This window comes from Scyliorhinus torazame, chromosome 10 (assembly GCF_047496885.1).
Source record: "Scyliorhinus torazame isolate Kashiwa2021f chromosome 10, sScyTor2.1, whole genome shotgun sequence".
In the NCBI taxonomy this organism is placed as follows: Eukaryota; Metazoa; Chordata; class Chondrichthyes; order Carcharhiniformes; family Scyliorhinidae; genus Scyliorhinus; species Scyliorhinus torazame.
The window spans coordinates 215,504,109-215,523,806 of NC_092716.1; the positions used below are offsets into that span (position 1 = coordinate 215,504,109).

Here is a 19,698-nt window from a genome sequence, read left to right on the forward strand (position 1 = left end):
CCACACTGCCAGTGTGGGGCCGGGATCGAACCTGGGTCCTCAGCGCCACCATGCCGCCCTCACAATCATATTTTCAAGGGTAATTAGGGATGGGCAATAAATGCTGGCCTAGCCAGCGACGCCCACATCCCATAAATAAATAAATAAAGATGAAAGGGGATGCATTTTGATAGGTACACCATGGACAACGAGAATCTAAATGGTGTGGAGGAGCTGGGAATCGAAGGGTACAGGCGAAATAATCACTATAAATTGTAATGCAGATTAATAAGTCCATAACAAATAAAAACAAGCACCGGGGTTCATTTCGTGATAGATAAATTGGAAAGCAGAAAATTGATGTCCAACTTGCATAGAATCTTGATTAAGCCACAATTAGAGCATTGTGAACAGTTGTGGTTTTCATATTCTAAAAAATATACAGAGGCAATGGACAAGATGAAAAAAGGATTTACTAGGACCACACCAGAACTGAGAGGTAATACCTATGAGGAAAGATTGAACAAGCTGGGGCTCTTTTCTCTGGAAAAGTGATGATTGGGGGGTGACCGACTGGAGGTATTTTAGATTATGAAAGGGTTTATTCAGATATGGAAAAACCTTCACGCCCGGAGTCTCACTCCATTGCACATTGCAGTTGTCCACCTCCTTGTGGAATGTGCCTTTGCAAAGAAAGTCTGAAGAGAATGATGTCATTTTTGTCGAGTTTCGTCCCGAGTAGCTCTGTGATGCAGGACTGGGTGCTCTATGGGCTGTTCCCAGGGACACACACCAAGACAAACATCAGCTGCTGGAGGATCATCTGCTTGGTGAAAGACCCTCTTTGGTCGGCCCGAAACCTGTTGGGCATCCAGCGCAAAGAACTGTTCCTGACAGAGTGCTGCAGATTGGCACATTCCTATGTGTTGAGGGATGCACTAAAGCTTGGGGCAGCCGCCGCAGAAGTGCAAAGAGGGAAGGTCGCTTTCGAAGACTTTTCAGCCATAGCGAACCAGGGGGAGGGGAATTGTACAGAATCCCCTCGGGCTGAATGACTCACATTGAATGTATACAGTGAATATTACATGTATCACAATTGTATTGAAGTACCTCAAGAGTGCAACCTGATCCAGGTAGATGCTTAAATGTCTTTGCACCATTTTAAAATGTCTAATGTTTCTTTGACTGTATTAAAGTACCTCAAGAGAGCAACATGAGGGGTGTGATTTTCCAGCTGCACTGTGCCCGGTGCCAATCCCACTATTCCCAGTGAATAGCGGGAAAGCCCAAAAAGGGGTTTCGCGCCGGGAGCTGAATCGATCACGATGATCTCGACCCGCAGCGCCCGACATGATCTACATCACGCACTCACTGCGCGTGATCCAGATCAGCATATTCAAATGAGTCTTAAAAGTAATTTAAATATGTTCATCCCATTTGAGGGCGGGTTTTCTGGCTCCCGGGATTCTTTGTTAGCTGCTTCGAAATGTGTTCATTCAGGACTTGTGCCTGCCCCTCCACTCACAGCCCTGCCCTTTTTTCCCAGGTCAGGGACTCATTAAGATGTAAACTGGACGAAATTAGTCTTGTTATTTTAGCTTGAACTTTACAGTCTGAAAACGCATTTATTCACCAATAGGGGAGGACAGCAATGCATAGTGGGAAATCTGTGCAAACTCTGGTGTGAAGTAACTCAGTAAATGATCTTAGCATGCTATTCCTACTCATGACAGACTTTAACCACAAAATTCAGGTCACAATGAGCTTGAGTTCATCTGTAGAAATTGCGTTTTGCGTGAACACGAGTAGAGAAATAGGAAAGAGCCCAAATGTTAAAGGCTGGAATTTGCCCCAATTTCATGACTAAAATGCCTATTTAGAAACTGACAAGTGGAGAAAGAAGACTGGGATAAGAAGGCACAGGGCACCATTCATTTGGCAGCCGGGGGACCCTCCTTTCTTTGCTGCATAGGAGTTACATCTCACTCCTCCCTTGTTGGAACAGAAAAGGCATCTCATCACTCTGTGGATTGGGCAGGTATGTTGCCGACCTCCATTTGTGGGCATGGTGAGCTTTTTAATGATTGGGCAGGAGCACAGGTGGATGAGGGAGTGTAAGCTCATAAAAATGACCTTTTACTGGGCAGCCGTATTATTCAATGCAGCCACCTGAAAGCAGGTACATCGTCACCCTGCTCTTGTCTATGTGGCCTTGTCAGCAATGAAGTAGTTAATAAAAGTTAAATAAGAATGAGCACCGAGAGCTGCTGAGAGACCAGGCCAGCCGGAGGATGATGCCTCTGGTTTGTACAGAAGGTACTCGCAGCAGAGCTGGTGCTCCTCAGTGCACTCCTATTCCTGGCCCTAGGCAGGCTCTCTGTCATTTTGGATCTCCTGATGCATCTTGCTGTGGTGAGATTCCTTTCCCTTCTCGTTGATTGGCCAGCTCCCTCTCCTGACTTTCCTGTAAATTAAGCCGGTGTTCAGAGTGGATTTCCTATGCTTACCTCACACAGACTGGAGCCTGTCAACCGTGCAAGATTTGCTCAGCCATGTACTTGCTGTGTATGATTCATTCCGAGGGTATGTACGTGAAGCCAGAAATGTGACCAGAGCTTTAGAAGCTATATGCTGGACAAAGCACATGTTCATAACTTTAAAATTCTTTGTGCAAATTTATTTTTCTAGCTCTTTCCTCCTTTCTCTACTATCAGAACGCACTGACATTTTCTTAGCTTTTGCTCTGTGAGTATCGCCTGACCTATAGTACTTCTTCGGTGTGGCTATTCCACACACATGGGCCAAAATAATGACTGCCAGAATGCAGTTTGACTATGGAGGGCATCACAACTGAGCTTGATCGTTTTAACCCACCATTCGTATGTACACGGGGGTTATCGGATGCTGATCAGGAGCTGGAAAGTTTCTAACTTTGCCCTCATTGATTTGACAAACTGCGGTGGGTTGTTACAGTCTCTGTTGTTCAAATTAGCTAACTCAGCACTGACTGGAGATTTAACCTGAAAACCTATTGGTTTGCTTATGTTAGACTTACAGCCGGCAATGTCTTTAACCATTGCTAAACATCAGCAATGCTGATTCACCAGCGAACCTATCTGAAGGTTGGAAAAACTTTAAAAACCAAATTGTAAATGGTACCTCCAAAGGCCCCTGAGCAGCCAGCCCCTTTACACCTCTGTGACCTGGGTGCAGATTGGATTTGACAGGGAGAGACTCCAATCTCTGTACTAGATCTAATATGACTGTGATTGCAATACAGGACTATCCAAACACTTGATGGAAGGGAGAGGACAGAGAATCTTTGCAGGGGGTGCTCACTGAAAACCTGCTGTAACTTAGAGGATCCCACTGGAGTTACAGTGGGAGATATGGCGAACCTCCATGGAAATTGTAGGTGGAGATCTCTGTGAAGGTGGAGCAATTAAGTGGAAGTTGGACACTGAATCTAGAGGAATACTGAGATCTGGGGTTGGATTCTCCGCTCCCCGACGCCGAAATCGCGTTCAGCGACAGGCCGGAGAATCCGTTTTGCCGCCGAAATTGGGAGTGGCGCCGGTTTCTTAATTCTCCGCCCCCTGGAAAGCGGCATACTCTAGGAGTCTGCCACGCCGATTATCCACCGCCTCAGGCCATTGCCTGAGGCCCACCCTGCGATGCTCCGTCCCCGACTGACCAAATTCCCAACGGCGCGGGTTACGTGTGCTCACACCGTCCGGAAGCTCGCATGGCGGCTACGGACTCAGTCCGGGCCGCCACAGTCGGGGAAGGGCCGATCGGCGGGCAGGTGTGGCTTCATTTGGGGCTGGGGTCAATGTGGGTGGGCGGTCCAGGGCACGCAAGCGGCCAATGGGGGGCACTACTTTGGCACTCCAGGGCTGAGTCCGCCATGGAGCGCGGTGCTGCGCGGCCTCTGAACCAGAAGTGCTGGGACACGTATCGGCAGCTAGAGCTGCGAGCTCTATGCTGCCTCCCTGCTAGCCCCCAGGAATCGGTGGCCTTTTGACGACAGTTTTCCTGGCGTAAAAGACCACCGTTTTCACGTCAGCGTGGGAACTTAGGCTTCAAAATGGAGAATCCAGCCCCTGCTATCTCTCATCTCAGAATGTTGGTACCTGAAATGGAAAGTGTTTCTGTTTGCCACCTATCAACTGTAACAGCACTCAAGCAGATAAATATAAAGCTCACTAAAACATAAATTCCCTTTTAGCGCCCGATAAACTATCTTGGTCCATGTGAGAAAACTCTCCTTCAGAGCTGGTCCCTTTCAGAGCTATTACTCATTTCTTGGACCCTGTGGAGTCGGATAGGCTGCCTGACCATCCACTGTATCTTTTCAGGTAGCCAGACTGCTCTTGAACATGGTCGTGGTCACACTTGTGCATTACCCGTGATTTTGAATGCCTGCCAATTGCATTGCTCCACTTTGCTCTGGAAAGAACAGCCTCTATAACATCCCAGCTCTACCCTCTGTTGTGATTTTGTTTCCCTCTTGTATCCTTCCAGCATTTATGCTACGTGCATGAGCGAAAAACAATGTTCTCCTGGAGTCCCTATAATGCAGAAGGAGACTATTCGGCCCATCGACCCTCCGAAAGAGCATGCTACCCAGGCCCACACCCTCGTCTTATCCCCAAACCCCATATCCCTTTGGACATTAAGAGGCAATTTCCCTGGCCAATCCACCTAACCTGCACATCTTTGGAGGAAACCGGAGCATCTGGAGGAAACCCACGCAGACATGGGGAGAATGTGGAAACTCCACACAGTCACCCAAGGTTGCAATTGAACCCGGGTCCCTGATGCTGCAAGGCAGCAGTGTTAACTACTGTGCCACCATGCCGTCCCTATGTTCAATGATGAGTGGCAGGCAAATCAGAGTGCCTCTTGTATGTTGGCCGACAGAGGAAAATAGTTATCATGAACTCGTATAATGATAGACACAGGAATAGGAGGCGCAGGAAAGGTTCCTTGTTTCTGACTTCAGTTATGTCACAGTTGTATATCTCATTACGTCCACAGATTTTCAAATATAAATCCTTTGTTTTCTCGTTCTATCACAGTTGGACCTCCAGCACTGCTCCCCCTCTACTTCCAATGGTACATCTTTTATTTTGCTGTGCAACGAAGACAGTGGGTGGTGAGTATTTCCTAATGGGCCAATCCCTGCTTTAATTCAGTCAGCATTTCACTTGTGATTTGAAACTAGGTCCTCATTGGCCGAGTGGCTAAATGCATTGGTTGGAATTTGCTGGCCGTTGGGATTCTCTGCTCCCGCTGCCAGTGCAACCCCGCCCGTGGGTTTCCTGCTGCCGTGGGGTAGCTTCAATGGGAAATCCCATTGACAAGCGACAGGAAGAGAGAATCCCGCCACTACTGAGAACCACGTGGCTGGGGGACGGTAGCATCCAGCCCATTATCTGGGGTGTACTAAGCCATTGAGACCAAAGGATCCCAAGTTCTAACCCTACTCTGTGCTAAATTCGTTGACTTCACTCAGGCAATGTGATAGGTGCAAACGTTTTCTTTAGGATTACTAGCATAAGAAGAGGAACCAACCCATCAGCAAGGGTTCCTGCTCCTAATTACTATCCAGTGACTGCTGAAGACCTTGAGTAATACCTGGGGAATGTGGGTACAGTTGGGTTTTTATTTAGTAATATACTTGCATATGCACTGGGTAATGCTGAGGTAAGATATAAATGGTATATTCCACAATGCGAGGAGGGTTTAATTCTCCACCCCCCCACCCCCCTCCCGGATAACCCCCTTCAGAGGAGAAGAGTCATATTGGACTCGAGAAGTCAACACTAGGTGCAATTCCCCCCCAAAATCTCTAAGTTAATTTGTGGTGGGTTCTTCAGGGAGTTTCCTGCCGGCTCTGCCGGAGAGTTCCCCACCGCCATTCAATGACACTTAGTCGCTTTTTTGGGCCCTGGGGGTTTCACACTGGTTTCGCCGACACTTAGAATTTTTTTTAGCACTGGGGAACTGAACTCCGAGATCGGTTGCCACTTTGAAAGGGTGCGGTGGTCTACAAGTGATCTTGTGGGTCCCCCACACCCCACCCATGGGCAATGACGCTGCCCACATGGACACTACCCTATACCCCCCAAGTGAGGACACCCCGCTGTAGGATCCCCTGGGGTACCCCCCTTCAGGCCACCCCCCCCACCCGAGTTCCCTTACGCTAGCACCCCCTCCCTTCTAGGACCCCCGCCGATCACCCACCCAACCTCCCGGAGGCCCCTACTTACCTGCCCTGCACTCCCCCACCCTTCAAAATCCCATCCACCCTCATTTCATGGGCATGGCTCTCCTTCGTCCCATGGCCCCTGGCAGTGCCATCCTGGCACTTGGGCACCCTTGCACTGACACCCAGGCAGTACTCCTTCTGGCTTGGCAGTGCCATTCGGGCACGATGGCAATGCCAGGATGCCCGGGATACCCCCTGCCAGACCTGTTGAGTATTTCAAGCATTTTATGTTTTTATTTCAGAATTCCAGCATTTGCGATCTTTTGTGTTTAATTTAGGAAGTACAACTTGGGATTAAAGACAGGTGTCCCCTGACATGACCAGATACAAATGAAGGAGTCTATAAACACATATACATCTGCAGTTAGATCCCTTTGGTGTGTTACACCTGCATTTAATTGTCCTCCACCTCATGAACCCATGTTCTTTATCTAAATAAGAATTTCCCGTTCTCCACCCCCTTCCTGATCTACTTAAACAATAGCAGCAATGAAGGATATTGAAGAAAAATATTGGCAGGAACGAGCAGTGCAAAAATGGTAAACTGTCCAGCAAAAAAAACAATACTTGGAGCAAATTTAGTAAAATGTAAATAGAAAAGCAAAACAAACGTTTTAGCAGAAGTTCAGTCTCTTTAAGGAGCCAACTTGAGAGGGCCAAGGCCAGGATGTGCCATTCTCTCTAGGTTTAGTGAGCACTCTTGCAGAAGCCAATTCAAAAGTTGCAAGATTTTGTGGCTTACCACTTTACCAATTATAGGATTAATGAGGTTCACACATGCTTGAAACGTTGCCTCATCATGGCCCCTGGAATTATATATCAAGAGCAGTGAATCACGCCTGTGTCCCTGCCTCCACAGCCCAAACCTGTCGCTGTAGAGTTTGGAAAATGAACCTTGTTCAGCCGTACTGGGGAGGACGGCGTCTTTTATTTTTTTTTTTGCTGAGAGGATTTTGGGATTCTTCCTGTCGCCATACACTATCATGATGATCTGCAGTATCCATGGTATCTCTACTAACAGTCCTACTGAGTAATCTCGCTGATTTGACTCCAGACTGTCCTGGGTACATCCTTGTTCATTTTATGCACACAGTGCACATCATGTACAGCAGGGCTGACTCCTGACAGTCACCGATTGTAGTGAAAACTGGTAGTAGTGACCAATCCAACTGCTCCTGACATAATCGGAAAAAGATTAAACAGACACTATCCATTTCGACCACTGTTATTGTCACTGAGATGGTATATTATATTAGCATACATGCAATGTAAGAATAATCTACCATGGTGATATTATACCTATTCCTTCTTTATTCAAATCATTCCCACCACCAGTGACAGATTTGTAACCTGTGACCCTGCACTTCATGCTGGTGTAATGCAACTCAAAGCACTCTCCAGACATTAACGACATCTGAAAGGACAGAATCTGGAATCAAATTGCTGAGTGTTTTCACAATTCAACCTCTGGTCTGAAACCTCCATTTGGCTCACCTGTGGAAGGAGTAAAGTGTTGGTTTTCAACTAAAGTTGGCTGAAATTCATGTTGTGTTGGAGCTCTGGATTGAATACAGGATTGGTGAGGATAGGACCAGCTAAGGTTTCATTCTCACTCCTCTTCCCAATTTTTCAACAGCTTGTGACACCCACTACCCCAATGCTCATGTGCGAAGAATAGACACCGGGGTGTGGTAATAGAGGACAGTCAGTGCCTATTACCGGGGACTAGTTATCATTTTCTGCGGGGGAGTAGTGAAGCTCGAAAGACAAATAATGGTTCATTTATGAAACAATGTGTTTCTTGCCCTTCACAGGACTTGGCCTGGATGGTGTCTTTCTACATCCGCATCAGCCTGACTTACATCCCACTGCTCGGCATTCAAGGTTTCCTGATAATGTTATTTCTTGTGAGGTGGGGTTTCCATATATGACTAACTATATTATTTGGTTGTCTGCTGCGACAATTGCAATAATTGGTGCTGTGAATCTGGAGTACGTGAACCATCCATTAACAAATGCTTGTCATAGCTGACGAATGTGGAAACTGGCTGTGTGTGGTTTCTTTTGCTCGCCGTTTTTTTTAATATGTATGAATAAACTCAGGCAACGGTGAGGCATTTCTTCAATAGCCCTGTTTACATTGTTTTACATGACTCTGGTCTCCGTTTTCTCTGCATGTCTTTTAGTTCTCATTCACTACCTTTGTTTGTTTCTGTTTTGCTGCCTATTTTCCACTCCCTCTATTTGTCGACATCAGCTGTGTCTAATAATTGAACAATTTATTCTTGCACTCAGTCAGACTGTCTGCATATTTATTGCAATCACTGCAGCTGATGTAATGTTATAACAGCTGCTGTATCCCACCACTGAGAATCCAATCTCTTTGCTAAATGCTGTAGGTTTGCTGGAACCATTATTCAACACTTCCTCCACCCACTGAGATCCTGGCATTGATTTGTACATTTCTTTTTTTTTTAATGTATTTTATTACAAACATGTATCAAAACAGGTTACAGCGAATAAACACCCCGGGAAACATACTTCCCAACAATCACCTATACAATCTGTACAGATTTTCCCCCTTTTTCAACCCCCTCCCCCGCGACGAACAGACCCTCAAACAAGGTCACAAACATCCCCCACCTTTCCTCAAAACCCCCTGAAGAGCCCCTTAACTCATACTTTATCATCTCTAATGGCAGGAAGTCGTACAGGTCACCCAACCAAACCGCTACCCTCGGTGGCGATGCCGACCGCCACTCCAGCAAAATTCACCGCCGTGCAATCAGAGGGGCGAAGGCCAAGACATCGGCCTTCCTCCTCTCCATGAGCTCCGGCTTCTCTGAAACCCCAAATATTACCACCAAAGGGTCCGGATCCACCTCCTCCACTATCCTGGCTAAGACCGCGAACACTCCCGCCCAGAATCTTCCCAATTTTTCGCAACCGCAAAACATGTGCGCGTGATTCGCTGGCCCACGCCTCTCGCACTCATCTGCTAACCCCATGAGAGAATGAACTCATTCTTGGATTGGATTGGATTTGTTTATTGTCACGTGTACCGAGGTACAGTGAAAAATATTTATCTGCGAGCAGCTCAACAGATCATTAAGTACCTAAAAAGAAAAGGAAATAAAAGAAAATACATAATAGGGCAACACAAGGTACACAATGTAACTACATAAGCACCGGCATCGGATGACGCATCCAGGGGTGTAGTGTTAATGAGGTCAGTCCATAAGAGGGTGATTTAGGAGTCTGGTAACAGCGGGGAAGAAGCTGTTTTTGAGTCTGTTTGTGCGTGTTCTCAGACTTCTGTATCTCCTGCCTGATGGAAGAAGTTGGAAGAGTGAGTAAGCCTGGTGGGAGGAGTCTTTGATTATGCTGCCCGCTTTCCCCAGGCAGCGGGGACTCTTGCCCGAGTCATATGCACCCTGTGCACCACGTTAAACTGTGTCAGGCTCATCCTTGCACAAGAGGAGGTCTCGTTTACCCTATGCAGTGCCTCACTCCATACTCCCCAATTGATCTCCCCTCCCAATTCTGCTTCCCATTTCTCCTTGATTTTCACCACCCGCTCGCCTCCCTGCTCCCCCAGCCACTTGTATATATCCCTAACTCTTCCCTCCTCTTCCACATCCGGAAGCAGCAGTTGATCCAGCAGAGTGTATCCTGGCAACCTAGGGAACCCCATAGGTTTCGCGCAAAGTCCTTAAACCTGCAGATACCGGAACTTTACCTTAAACCTGCAGACACCTCCCTAGCCTCCTCCACCAGCTTCATTAAGTTCCACTTATGGAGCTCCGTGCATTCCCTTGCTACCTGAATCCCCAAATACCTAAACCTATTCCTCGCTACCGTAAATGGCATCCCCCCTATATTAGCCAGCTGTGCCAGCTCATTCACTGGCAATACTTCGCTTTTCCCTACTTTCAGCTTGTATGGTTTGTACATTTCAATGCTGTTAGATGCACAGGAGATCTATTTATTTCTGTCCCACTGCCTGTTTTTCTGCTCTTTATTATTCCCTCTCTAGTTACCAAGGAACTGGTTTGTCCTCTCCCCCAACAAGCAGGTTAGGCAATGCCAGTGGCAAATCCATGACAAACTGACCAAATTAGGACTGCTATCCAGCTGTGAGGCCCAGGCATGGACTGCCCCCCCCCCCTCCTCCCCCCCAACCTGGACTACCCCCCCCCCCCTGCCCTCACCACTGCCAGACCAGGCTTGGGGTCTTCTTCCAGACCCAAGTACCAGGCATCACACTAAAAGAAAGATGTGACAGTGACTAGAAGATGGGTAAAAGTTTCCGAGACAATGATTTACAGACCTCTGGATAGCAGCTGGGATGGTGTGGGTTCTAGGTTTAGAGATTACAATGTATAACATGCATCTTTTTCTTCAAAAACAACTTGCATTTATATAGTGCCCTGAACGTAATGAAACATTCCAAATCACTTTGCAAGAGCATTATGAGGGTCAACAAGGTAGATTTTAAGGAGCATCTTACATGGGAAAAGAGATGTATATAATTAGAAAGGTTTAGGGAGAGAATTCCAGAGCTTAAGGTCTTGACAACTCAATGAAAAAGTTGAGTATTGTTGCAGTATTGTTCCATGTCTGGATGGTTTGTGACTTCGAGGGGAAATTTGAAGCGGTGATGTTTTCATGTGCCTGCTACCCTTGTCATTCCAGGCTGTGGAGGTTATGGATTTGGGATGTTAACTGTATATCAATTGTTTAACTAAATGCAGGTGGAGGACATTAATTGGGTGTTTCACTTGACGATACATAAAAAGACACTCCTGTCATCAACAGGGCCATGCAGTGGGTGATCAGGAGGGTCGTCCATCCAATTGTCTCTACCACAGCTATATTTGCGGCCATGTGTCCTGGAGAGGGAGCACATGGTGTCTGTTGGCACAATTTGAGGCCTTCCATGCCCAGTGGGCACTGCAGGGATGAGAGTGGTTTACAGACCCCTTTAACCACTTTTTGATTTAATGTTTGATGATTCCCTTACCGTTTGTTTTCATTTGATGTAGTATCCCTTTAAGGGGCTGCTCTTTTAATGTCTCCAGTATCCTTCATCAACTGACTTTTTGAAGTAGAACCTGGGAGGTGCTTTCAGAGAAGCCTTGGCGAGTTGCTGCAGTGCATTCTATAGATGCAGTTATGGCTCACTGGTGGAGAGTTGTATGTCTAAGTTTGCATATGACACTGTAGGGTGTGAAGTTGGGGAATGAGCAGTTACCAAGAGATATATTAGACTGAGTTCCTGAAAACTCTGGGAGATAGTGTTTGAGGTCATCCAAGCCAAATTGATTTTCTTATGAGCCACTAGGGACTGAAGGAGTTGGATGTCCATGTTAACAAATCGATGAAAACTAGTGGGTAGGTCAAAAAAAAAGCAAAGAGGCAAATGGAACATTCACCTTTATTTTAAGGGGATTGGGATACATTACTGAGAAAATAATGCTTCATTTGCACATGAAACTGAACAGAACACATCTCAAATATTGTTTTCATTTCCGAACATTGCATCTCAGGAAGTTATGCTGGTCTTTCGAGGAATACAGATTAAACAGAATAGTATCAGGACGTAAACAATTAAATTATTAGAACAAATGTAAACAATTATGAGGTGATATAATCAAGATCTTTAAAATTACGAAGGAATTTGACAGGGTAGGTACAAAGAGCAGGATTTAATGAAGGTGATGGGGGGTCTTGCCTAGTGGCTGGAGCCCCATGTCATCTCTTATAGGGAAGACTCGCTGGCAGGTCTTTTCCAGAATCAAGGATCCAGGGGCAGCTGAGTGCAGCCTCAGCAGGGCGTTCCCCGCTGAGGTCCGGAAAATACATCCAGAGTGCCGTTAGATAGCGCCATTGTACCCGGCGCTATCTAATCCTGCCCAGAATGGACTCTTTTTTTTTTCTTGTTAGATGGCGCTCATAATCTTAAAAGTAAAGCGAGTCTATTTCGGAGTAAGTTCAGTCGGGATTTTTGGGGGGGTGGGTCTTCTGGAGCACGATCCCCTAAAAGACTGCTGGATCAAATGGAGCTTTCAAGACCGAGGTTGATCGATTTTATGAGGAAAGAATATCAAGTGAGTAAATGCTGTTCCTCGAGCTTCCATTCAGCAAATGCTTCTTAGTAATTTGGTGCTTAGTGACAGCATTGACGATAGGCTCCCATATCAGTCGGGTTTGAGTTTATATTTTCCCTCTGCCAAATTGAAGATTTTATTATATTAATACTTTGTTCGACAACGTTCCTTACTTACCTCAGATGTTTAATTCCATAATTTGTTTTTGTTTGCAGGTTTGTGGAAAGTAATTGGTTTGTGTGGGTGACTCAGATGAATCACATTCCCATGATGATTGACCATGATCAGAAGGAAGACTGGCTGACCATGCAGGTGAGAAGCTAAAGGACACTGGCCGAAGTGGGGAGCTCCAGGCAGTGGGAAAATCTTTTTCATGTACGTTGCATGCAGTGCGAAAAGCCCTAAACACTGACCACACCAAAATATGCAACAGATGAGGAGGTAAATCAAAAATCTAGGGCGAAATTCTCCCCCAACGGCGCGATGTCCGCCGACTGGTGCCCAAAACGGCGCCAATCAGACGGGCATCGTGCCGCCCCAAAGGTGCGGAATGCTCCGCATCTCTGGGGGCCGAGCCCCGACATTGAGGGGCTAGGCCGACGCCGGAGGAATTTCCGCCCTGCCAGCTGGCGGAAACGACGTTTGTTGCCCCGCCAACTGGCGCAGGAATGACATCTCGGGGCGGTGCATGCGCAGGAGCGTCAGCGGCCGCTGACAGTTTCCCGCGCATGCGCAGTGTGGAGAGTCTCTTCCGCCTCCGCCATGGTGGAGACCGTTGTGGAGACGGAAGGGAAAGAGTGCCCCCACGGCACAGGCCCGCCCGCGGATCGGTGGGCCCCGATCGAGGGCCAGGCCACCGTGGGGGCACCCCCCGGGGTCAGATCGCCCCGCGCCCCCCCCCCCCCCAGGACCCCGGAGCCCGCCCACGCCGCCTTGTCCTGCCGGTAAATACCTACTTTAATTTACGTCGGCAGGACAGGCAATTTCTCGGCGGGACTTCGGGCCGGAGAATCGAGCGGGAGGGCCCCGATTCCCGCCCCCGCCCAATCTCCGGTACCGGAGACTTCGGCAACCGGCGGGGGCGGGATTCACGGAGGCCAACGGCCATTCTCCAACCCGCTGGGGGGTCGGAGAATGACGCCCCTAGTTTTGGATTTAAAAACATAATTTGTGGAAGAAAGGAAAGGCTGAGAAAGATGAAGAGTTACAGAGTTTTGGGAATGAATGAGTTGGTATTGGAGGTGGTATACTAGCACAGTGTGTCTTAATGGTTCAGGTGCCAAACAGATATGTACCTCGGAGTCTCTGTGGCAGTTAAATCCATTATCCCATTTTGTCTGAAGTTGCAGATACAAGCAAACTTGGTGTTCTGATGGAGGATTTATCCCACAGTGAGACCATAGCCCTACAAACAGCCTTGCCCAAACAATCAAAGCATAAATTTAAACTGGAGAATTATAAGCACAACAAAAAATTGTGCCAATTATCCTAGGCTTCAAGGTCTGAGCTGTCATCGCTTGGAGGCTGCATGTTGGACATTGCTAAACCCAAGATTGCAGGGAGGAACTGGGTGCGGGTGGGAGATTTGGGGAGATTCTGAAAACTACCAGAAAATTAAGGAAATGCAGGTCAGGTCCTATTCTGGATAGGTTGAACTGAAAAAGAATGAGGCTGCAGTTGTGGGTTTAGAGGGACAGAGAGAGAGAAGAGAGACATGGAGAGAGTCCAATGGTTTCAGTATTGGACTAGAAATCAGATGTCAGGATTTAGAATTCCATCATGACTATTTATGAAATAGTTACTGGTAATTTGGTCATTTGTCAGCTGTCAGCAGGAACCTGTCCATATAAGCTTCTGGAGTTTCATAACTTGAAATTGTCACCTCTACTCATTCTGACCTACATGTGACTCCCGTCCCACGTTAATTATCCACTGTTTGTCCTGTGTTCATATCCGGAAGAAACTGAATTGAGACTGGCCCAGATTCAATTCCTTTGCACTTAATGGAGAAGAGATTTCTATCCTGTTATTGTTGAGTAGTCCCAAACCCTATTCCCACAGGTAAATAACCTGTTCCTGCCGATAGCTCTTTGTTGTTTTCTTCCTCCCATGAAAGAATCTGTACATCTAGTGAAGAAAGGATCCCTGGTGGGTTGGTGTAGGGTATTCCATCACCTTGCTGACTCACCATCATATTAGCAGCAGATGAGGTTTTGTTATATTTCAGGCCTGCATCCCAGAATCAATGATATTTCTAACCCTCTTGTTTTCTCTCGCAGTTGCATGCCACTTGTAACGTCCATCAGTCCCTCTTCAACGACTGGTTCACAGGTCACCTCAACTTCCAGATTGAACATCAGTGAGTACCCCAGCCTTCAGCAGGCCAGACGTTTTTGCACAAAAAGGGCACACAGTGGGCAGTGCCCATTCTGTGTTATTACACTGAGAGTGAAATACAGTTGATCCCGCAAATATATGACTCAGATTGGCGTACAGAGGGAGCTGCCCTATTTGGATAGGGTTATGGAGCTCATGATGAAGTGAGAGTTATCCATTGTAGATTATACATTAGCCAGTCATTGGGGATGGGTTGTTAGGGTGTACTCCTGTGTCAGGTGAAAACTGACGTGTGCTGTATTAGCAGCTACATTAAATGACGAAGGGTTTGCATTTCTACAGTGTCTTTCATGACCACTGGCCTTTCTAAGTGCTTTACAGCCAATGGAGTATTATTGAAGTGTAGTCACTGCTGTTATGTAAGAAATCAGTTCTGTTCTCCCTGTAAACTCAGCAGTGGGTGTGTCTGTATTATGCAGACTGGGTATTAGCACTGACTTCTTAATATGTTAAGCAATTCTAACTGTGTTGTAATATTAAACAAACCTCAACTGATGTAACATGTTTCTGATCAACTTCTTGTATAAACCAATTACAAAGTGGCACTGAAACTAGTGAGTGTCAGAAAATAAAATAAATTTCAAGGCTAAAATTCACCCCAAGAGGGAAGACAAAATAGGCTTCAATATAAAGAAGAATTGGACAGGGTGTATAACTGATAGCCAATTCACCATCACCCTTTTTGTACCCCTATTGAGGTTGAATTTTATCCCAATGGTGTTTAAACGCTGTTCCTGTCTAATTTCCTCTGTGTTTACAGTCTGTTTCCCACAATGCCAAGGCATAACTTCCACAAGGTGGCGCCATTGGTAAGGTCACTCTGTTCAAAACATGGCCTGGAGTACCAGTCCAAGCCTTTATTCACCGCCTTCGCAGACATAGTGCAGTAAGTAGTGCATCTTCTCTAATTTTAATTTTCTTACGTTGACCAGGAATGAACTGTAACCAAGAGAATATTTCTTAAAATATTTGTTATATCAACGTTTCTAAGCTGCAAATACCCTTTCTTGAAAACTGTATCTTTGCTGCATTGAAGTCAAGACTTAATGCATAATTTCCAACGCTAACTTATTCCTTCACAACTCAGGTCCCAGAACTGTGGAACCCCTACGCTCAACTTCTAATATCTTCCAAAACATAAACCCATCTCCTTTTCTTAATCATGAAAACTCTTGTTCTACTCTTTGGAGACATGGTGATGTGATCAGGCACTCTGTAGGATCATTTGCCTCACTAACCCTGCTAGGCAGATTAATTAAACACTCAACAGCTGCCACTGTGTTTCTGTCGAGAAAGCCAGGTGACTGGCCAGGTCCAATAGCTCAGTACATAACCAGAGCAGAAATGAAGAAAGGCTCAATCAGATATGGATTAGGTGATGCTCCGAGTGTGTTTTAACACCCGGTTACTTGTCAGGGAAGGAAGTGCTGAGGGGGATTAGGTCTGACGCCCTTGAAAGGTGAAGACTGACATGTTTTATTTATTTATTCTTTCATGGGATGTGGGCGCAACTGGAAAGGCCAGCATTTGTTCGCCCATCCCTAATTGCCCTTGATTTGAGTGGCTTAATAGGCCATCTATGAGGGCAGTTCAGATTCAGGAATGTGGGTCAGGAGTCGTACTAGACCAGACCGTTAAGAACGGCAGATTTCCTTCCCTAAAGGAACATTCATTTTTACGACAATCAATATCAGTTTTGTGGTTGTTATTTCTGAGGTTAGCTTTCAATTCCAGATTCTTTAATAATCGAATTCAAATTTCACCAGCTGTCATGGTGGGTTTTGAATCCATGTTGAGGTCTGGTGCAAAGTCTGTGAGCCTTGACTTTTTTTGACACAGTGAGGAGGAAGAGAGTGTGGGATGGTCATAGTAAAAATGGAAATGGTTGAGACCGAGCAAGGTTGGAGTGTTAGAAATGAGAGGGGAATTGCTCGTCAGACAAGAAGCTATCACTGCTACATAGTCCAGAGAGCTGGGTTATTGGAGCTGAAGCTAGTACTGAGGCAACCCCTTCAGCTGCCTCAGAAACCTTTTCCCATTCTGCGATATGGGAAAGACGCAATGAGGATAGGAATTATAAAAGAAACAAAACTTTTGGTGCAAAGTAATAAAAAGCTGTAGCAGTCCATATTCATTGTGGGCTAGGAGACATTTTTAAAGGGCAGCACGGTAGCATTGTGGATAGCACAAATGCTTCACAGCTCCAGGGTCCCAGGTTCGATTCCGGCTTGGGTCACTGTCTGTGCGGAGTCTGCACATCCTCCCCGTGTGTGCGTGGGTTTCCTCCGGGTGCTCCGGTTTCCTCCCACAGTCCAAAGATGTGCAGGTTAGGTGGATTGGCCATGCTAAATTGCCCATAGTGTCCAAAATTGCCCTTAGTGTAGGATGGGGTTACTGGGTTATGGGGATAGGGTGGAGGTGTGGACCTTGGGTAGGGTGCTCTTTCCAAGAGCCGGTGCAGACTCGATGGGCCAAATGGCCTCCTTCTGCACTGTAAATTCTATGATAATCTATGATTAACGCAGTAGAGATTTGACTTTCTAAAGTTTTCAGGGTTCTGGACAGAAAAAAGAAATGGTTGGTACCAATGATGTAGTGGGACTTCTTGAAACAGCTTTAACAGAGTTTGTTTGAATGTCAGCCCATCTTGTGTTTCGCAGTATTTAAAGGAAAGGAGCAAGCAGATAGTCCTGAATCCGCTTATCTCAGCCAGAATCCCAGCAGCCTGGACTGCAGCGGTGTTTGAACCCCAGATCACTCTTGCTGAAAAATATCTGTAAAGACGGTGGACAAGGGCATGTGTGGGATTGGCTGCGAAGCCACCTGCAATCAAACAGGCTGTTGCCCAACCCAATCAGTGCACAATCACATGAAAAATGGTTGCTTGGCTAAAACACAAGAGATGTCCGAAGGAACCATATTCCAGCAAATGGTAGCTCCATTGTGACAGGACAGTGGAAGATAGCGGGGGAGGGGAAATTAGGTCCTCCTCCCCCCCCCCCCCCCCCCCCAACCTCTGCCAAGACCTGTGTGCCCTCAATTCCTCATGCCATATACTTAAGACTGTTCCTAAATGTGTGCAGGTTTGTGTCCTGATGCTAAACCATAGGCAGTGCTCTTCTGTAGCAAACTGTTGAAGCATAAAGTTCGCTCTCGATGCACCATTACACTATCAAGAGTTGTGCCCTGCTTGGTGCTTTTATAGAATTTACAACACACATAAATGCTAATGTTTGCTTATGCTCCCTCTTCCCACCTTACTTCATTCATCAACATATCTCTCTGCTACATTCTTCTTATACGTATTTAGTTTCCCCTCCATGTAGTCTTGCATTTCGCAATCTGAACATTCTGAATAAATAAGTTAACCTGATGTGAGATGAAGAATGAATTTTTGGCAAGCGGTCATGATTAACGCGCACCCCATGAGGAGAGAGATTTGGGATTTACATGTATTCAATATTTATTTGTGTTCTATTATAGCTCCTTGAAAGACTCTGGGGAGCTCTGGCTGGATGCATATCTACATAAGTGATTGATCGCACCAAACAACTAACTCGTATTCAAACGGCAGCCGCCTTGCAGATGGGAAAGAAAGACGGTTCCCAAAGGAGCTGCTGCCATTTTGTAGACATTGTGCCAAATGCCGCAGAAGAAATGCCCATATTGTTAATTCCAATGGGATAAATTAGGGTTAAAGAAAATGAACTGATATCAGTAAGAATCCAAATACGATTCCGGTCTGAATAGATAATAAATTTGGAAATTGATTGTTTTTGCTGATCAAAGGATTCTAGTGCTGGAGAATGTTCCAATCCATTCACCTCGGGCTTGATCCTTAGTCCCTGAGGGGGGCATACTCACCTGAAAAGGCAACCAACCTGCTGCATCTTCAGGGTTGACTGGCCTCCTGTTGGCACTACCCCCCCCAGCAGTGACACTGCCAAGCATTGCCAGGTCAAGTATAAAACAGATGAGCAGTAAAGCTCCCTTCACAATGTGCCTCAGGCGCAATCTCAGAAAAGTGGTCCCTACTGCACCAGTGTAACAACGTTGCATTCCCCACAGTCCCACAACACTGATTGCCAGTTTTATGCTGTAGGTCTCTGTGAACTGGATTTGAATACATTTGAAGTAAGCCCCATACAGCCAACAGTGAAAGGACCCTTTCATCCCAAACGCCAACGGTACAGCAAAGTGTTTAAACACGCTGCAGCAGCCACATCTATTTTTACTGACAGTGCAACAATTACCGCTAGTGATTTAATTTGTCTATGTTACTGGAAGCATTATTCTGTTCATTCTATAGTGTCTCCACTATAAGAGGACAGAGGAACATGATAAAAGTTAAGTGCCTATTTCCTAAAAGCGCAGCAGTAATTATACATGATTTCTGGCTGTGTGGCCAATGATTGGTTCTAACAGTCTGTCTCCGGAATTATATATTAATCAATACTGCGGTTTAGCGCAGTAGGCTGGACAGCTGGTTTGTGATGCAGAGCAAGGGTTCAATTCCTGTGCCGGCTAAGGTTATTCATGAAGGCCTTGTCTTCTTAACCTTGCCCCTTGTTGAGGTGTGGTGATCCTCAGGTTAAATCACCACCAGTCAGTTTCCCCCCCCCCCTCAAAAGGGGAGAGCAGCCTATGGTCACCTGGGACTATGGCAACTTTGCTTTTCTTAATATTAATCAATGGAAGAATTCACCAATAATAATCAGCCATGCATTCACCAGTGACGTGCTAGATATCTGCTAGCTTATCAACATTTCAAGATAGGTGTGAAAATGAAATGGCATTTTTACTGCTGGTCAGTGAGAACAAACCAGGTCATCTGAAATGAAGGTGACTCAGGACAGTCATTCTACAATTTCCAAGACATGGACCGGACATTCCAATTTGGGGAGGGCAGCGGAAAAGGGAGTTGGTAGTATCCAGTAT

General features: G+C 46.2%; 1 protein-coding gene across 4 annotated transcripts in view; it reads left to right on the forward strand.

Moving 5' to 3' along the window:
* LOC140384561 (acyl-CoA (8-3)-desaturase-like) overlaps nt 1-18,535 on the forward strand; it is a 69,440-nt gene extending 50,905 nt beyond the window's left edge. For all 4 annotated transcript variants that reach the window (XM_072466365.1, XM_072466366.1, XM_072466367.1 and 1 more), the window contains exons 7-12: nt 5,061-5,137; nt 8,068-8,165; nt 12,579-12,675; nt 14,643-14,722; nt 15,521-15,646; nt 18,244-18,535. In XM_072466365.1, the coding sequence (XP_072322466.1) occupies nt 5,061-5,137; nt 8,068-8,165; nt 12,579-12,675; nt 14,643-14,722; nt 15,521-15,646; nt 18,244-18,295 (530 nt within the window). In that variant the 3' untranslated portion in view covers nt 18,296-18,535. The remainder of the gene's footprint in view (nt 1-5,060; nt 5,138-8,067; nt 8,166-12,578; nt 12,676-14,642; nt 14,723-15,520; nt 15,647-18,243) is intronic.
* Nucleotides 18,536-19,698: the final 1,163 nt, after the last annotated feature.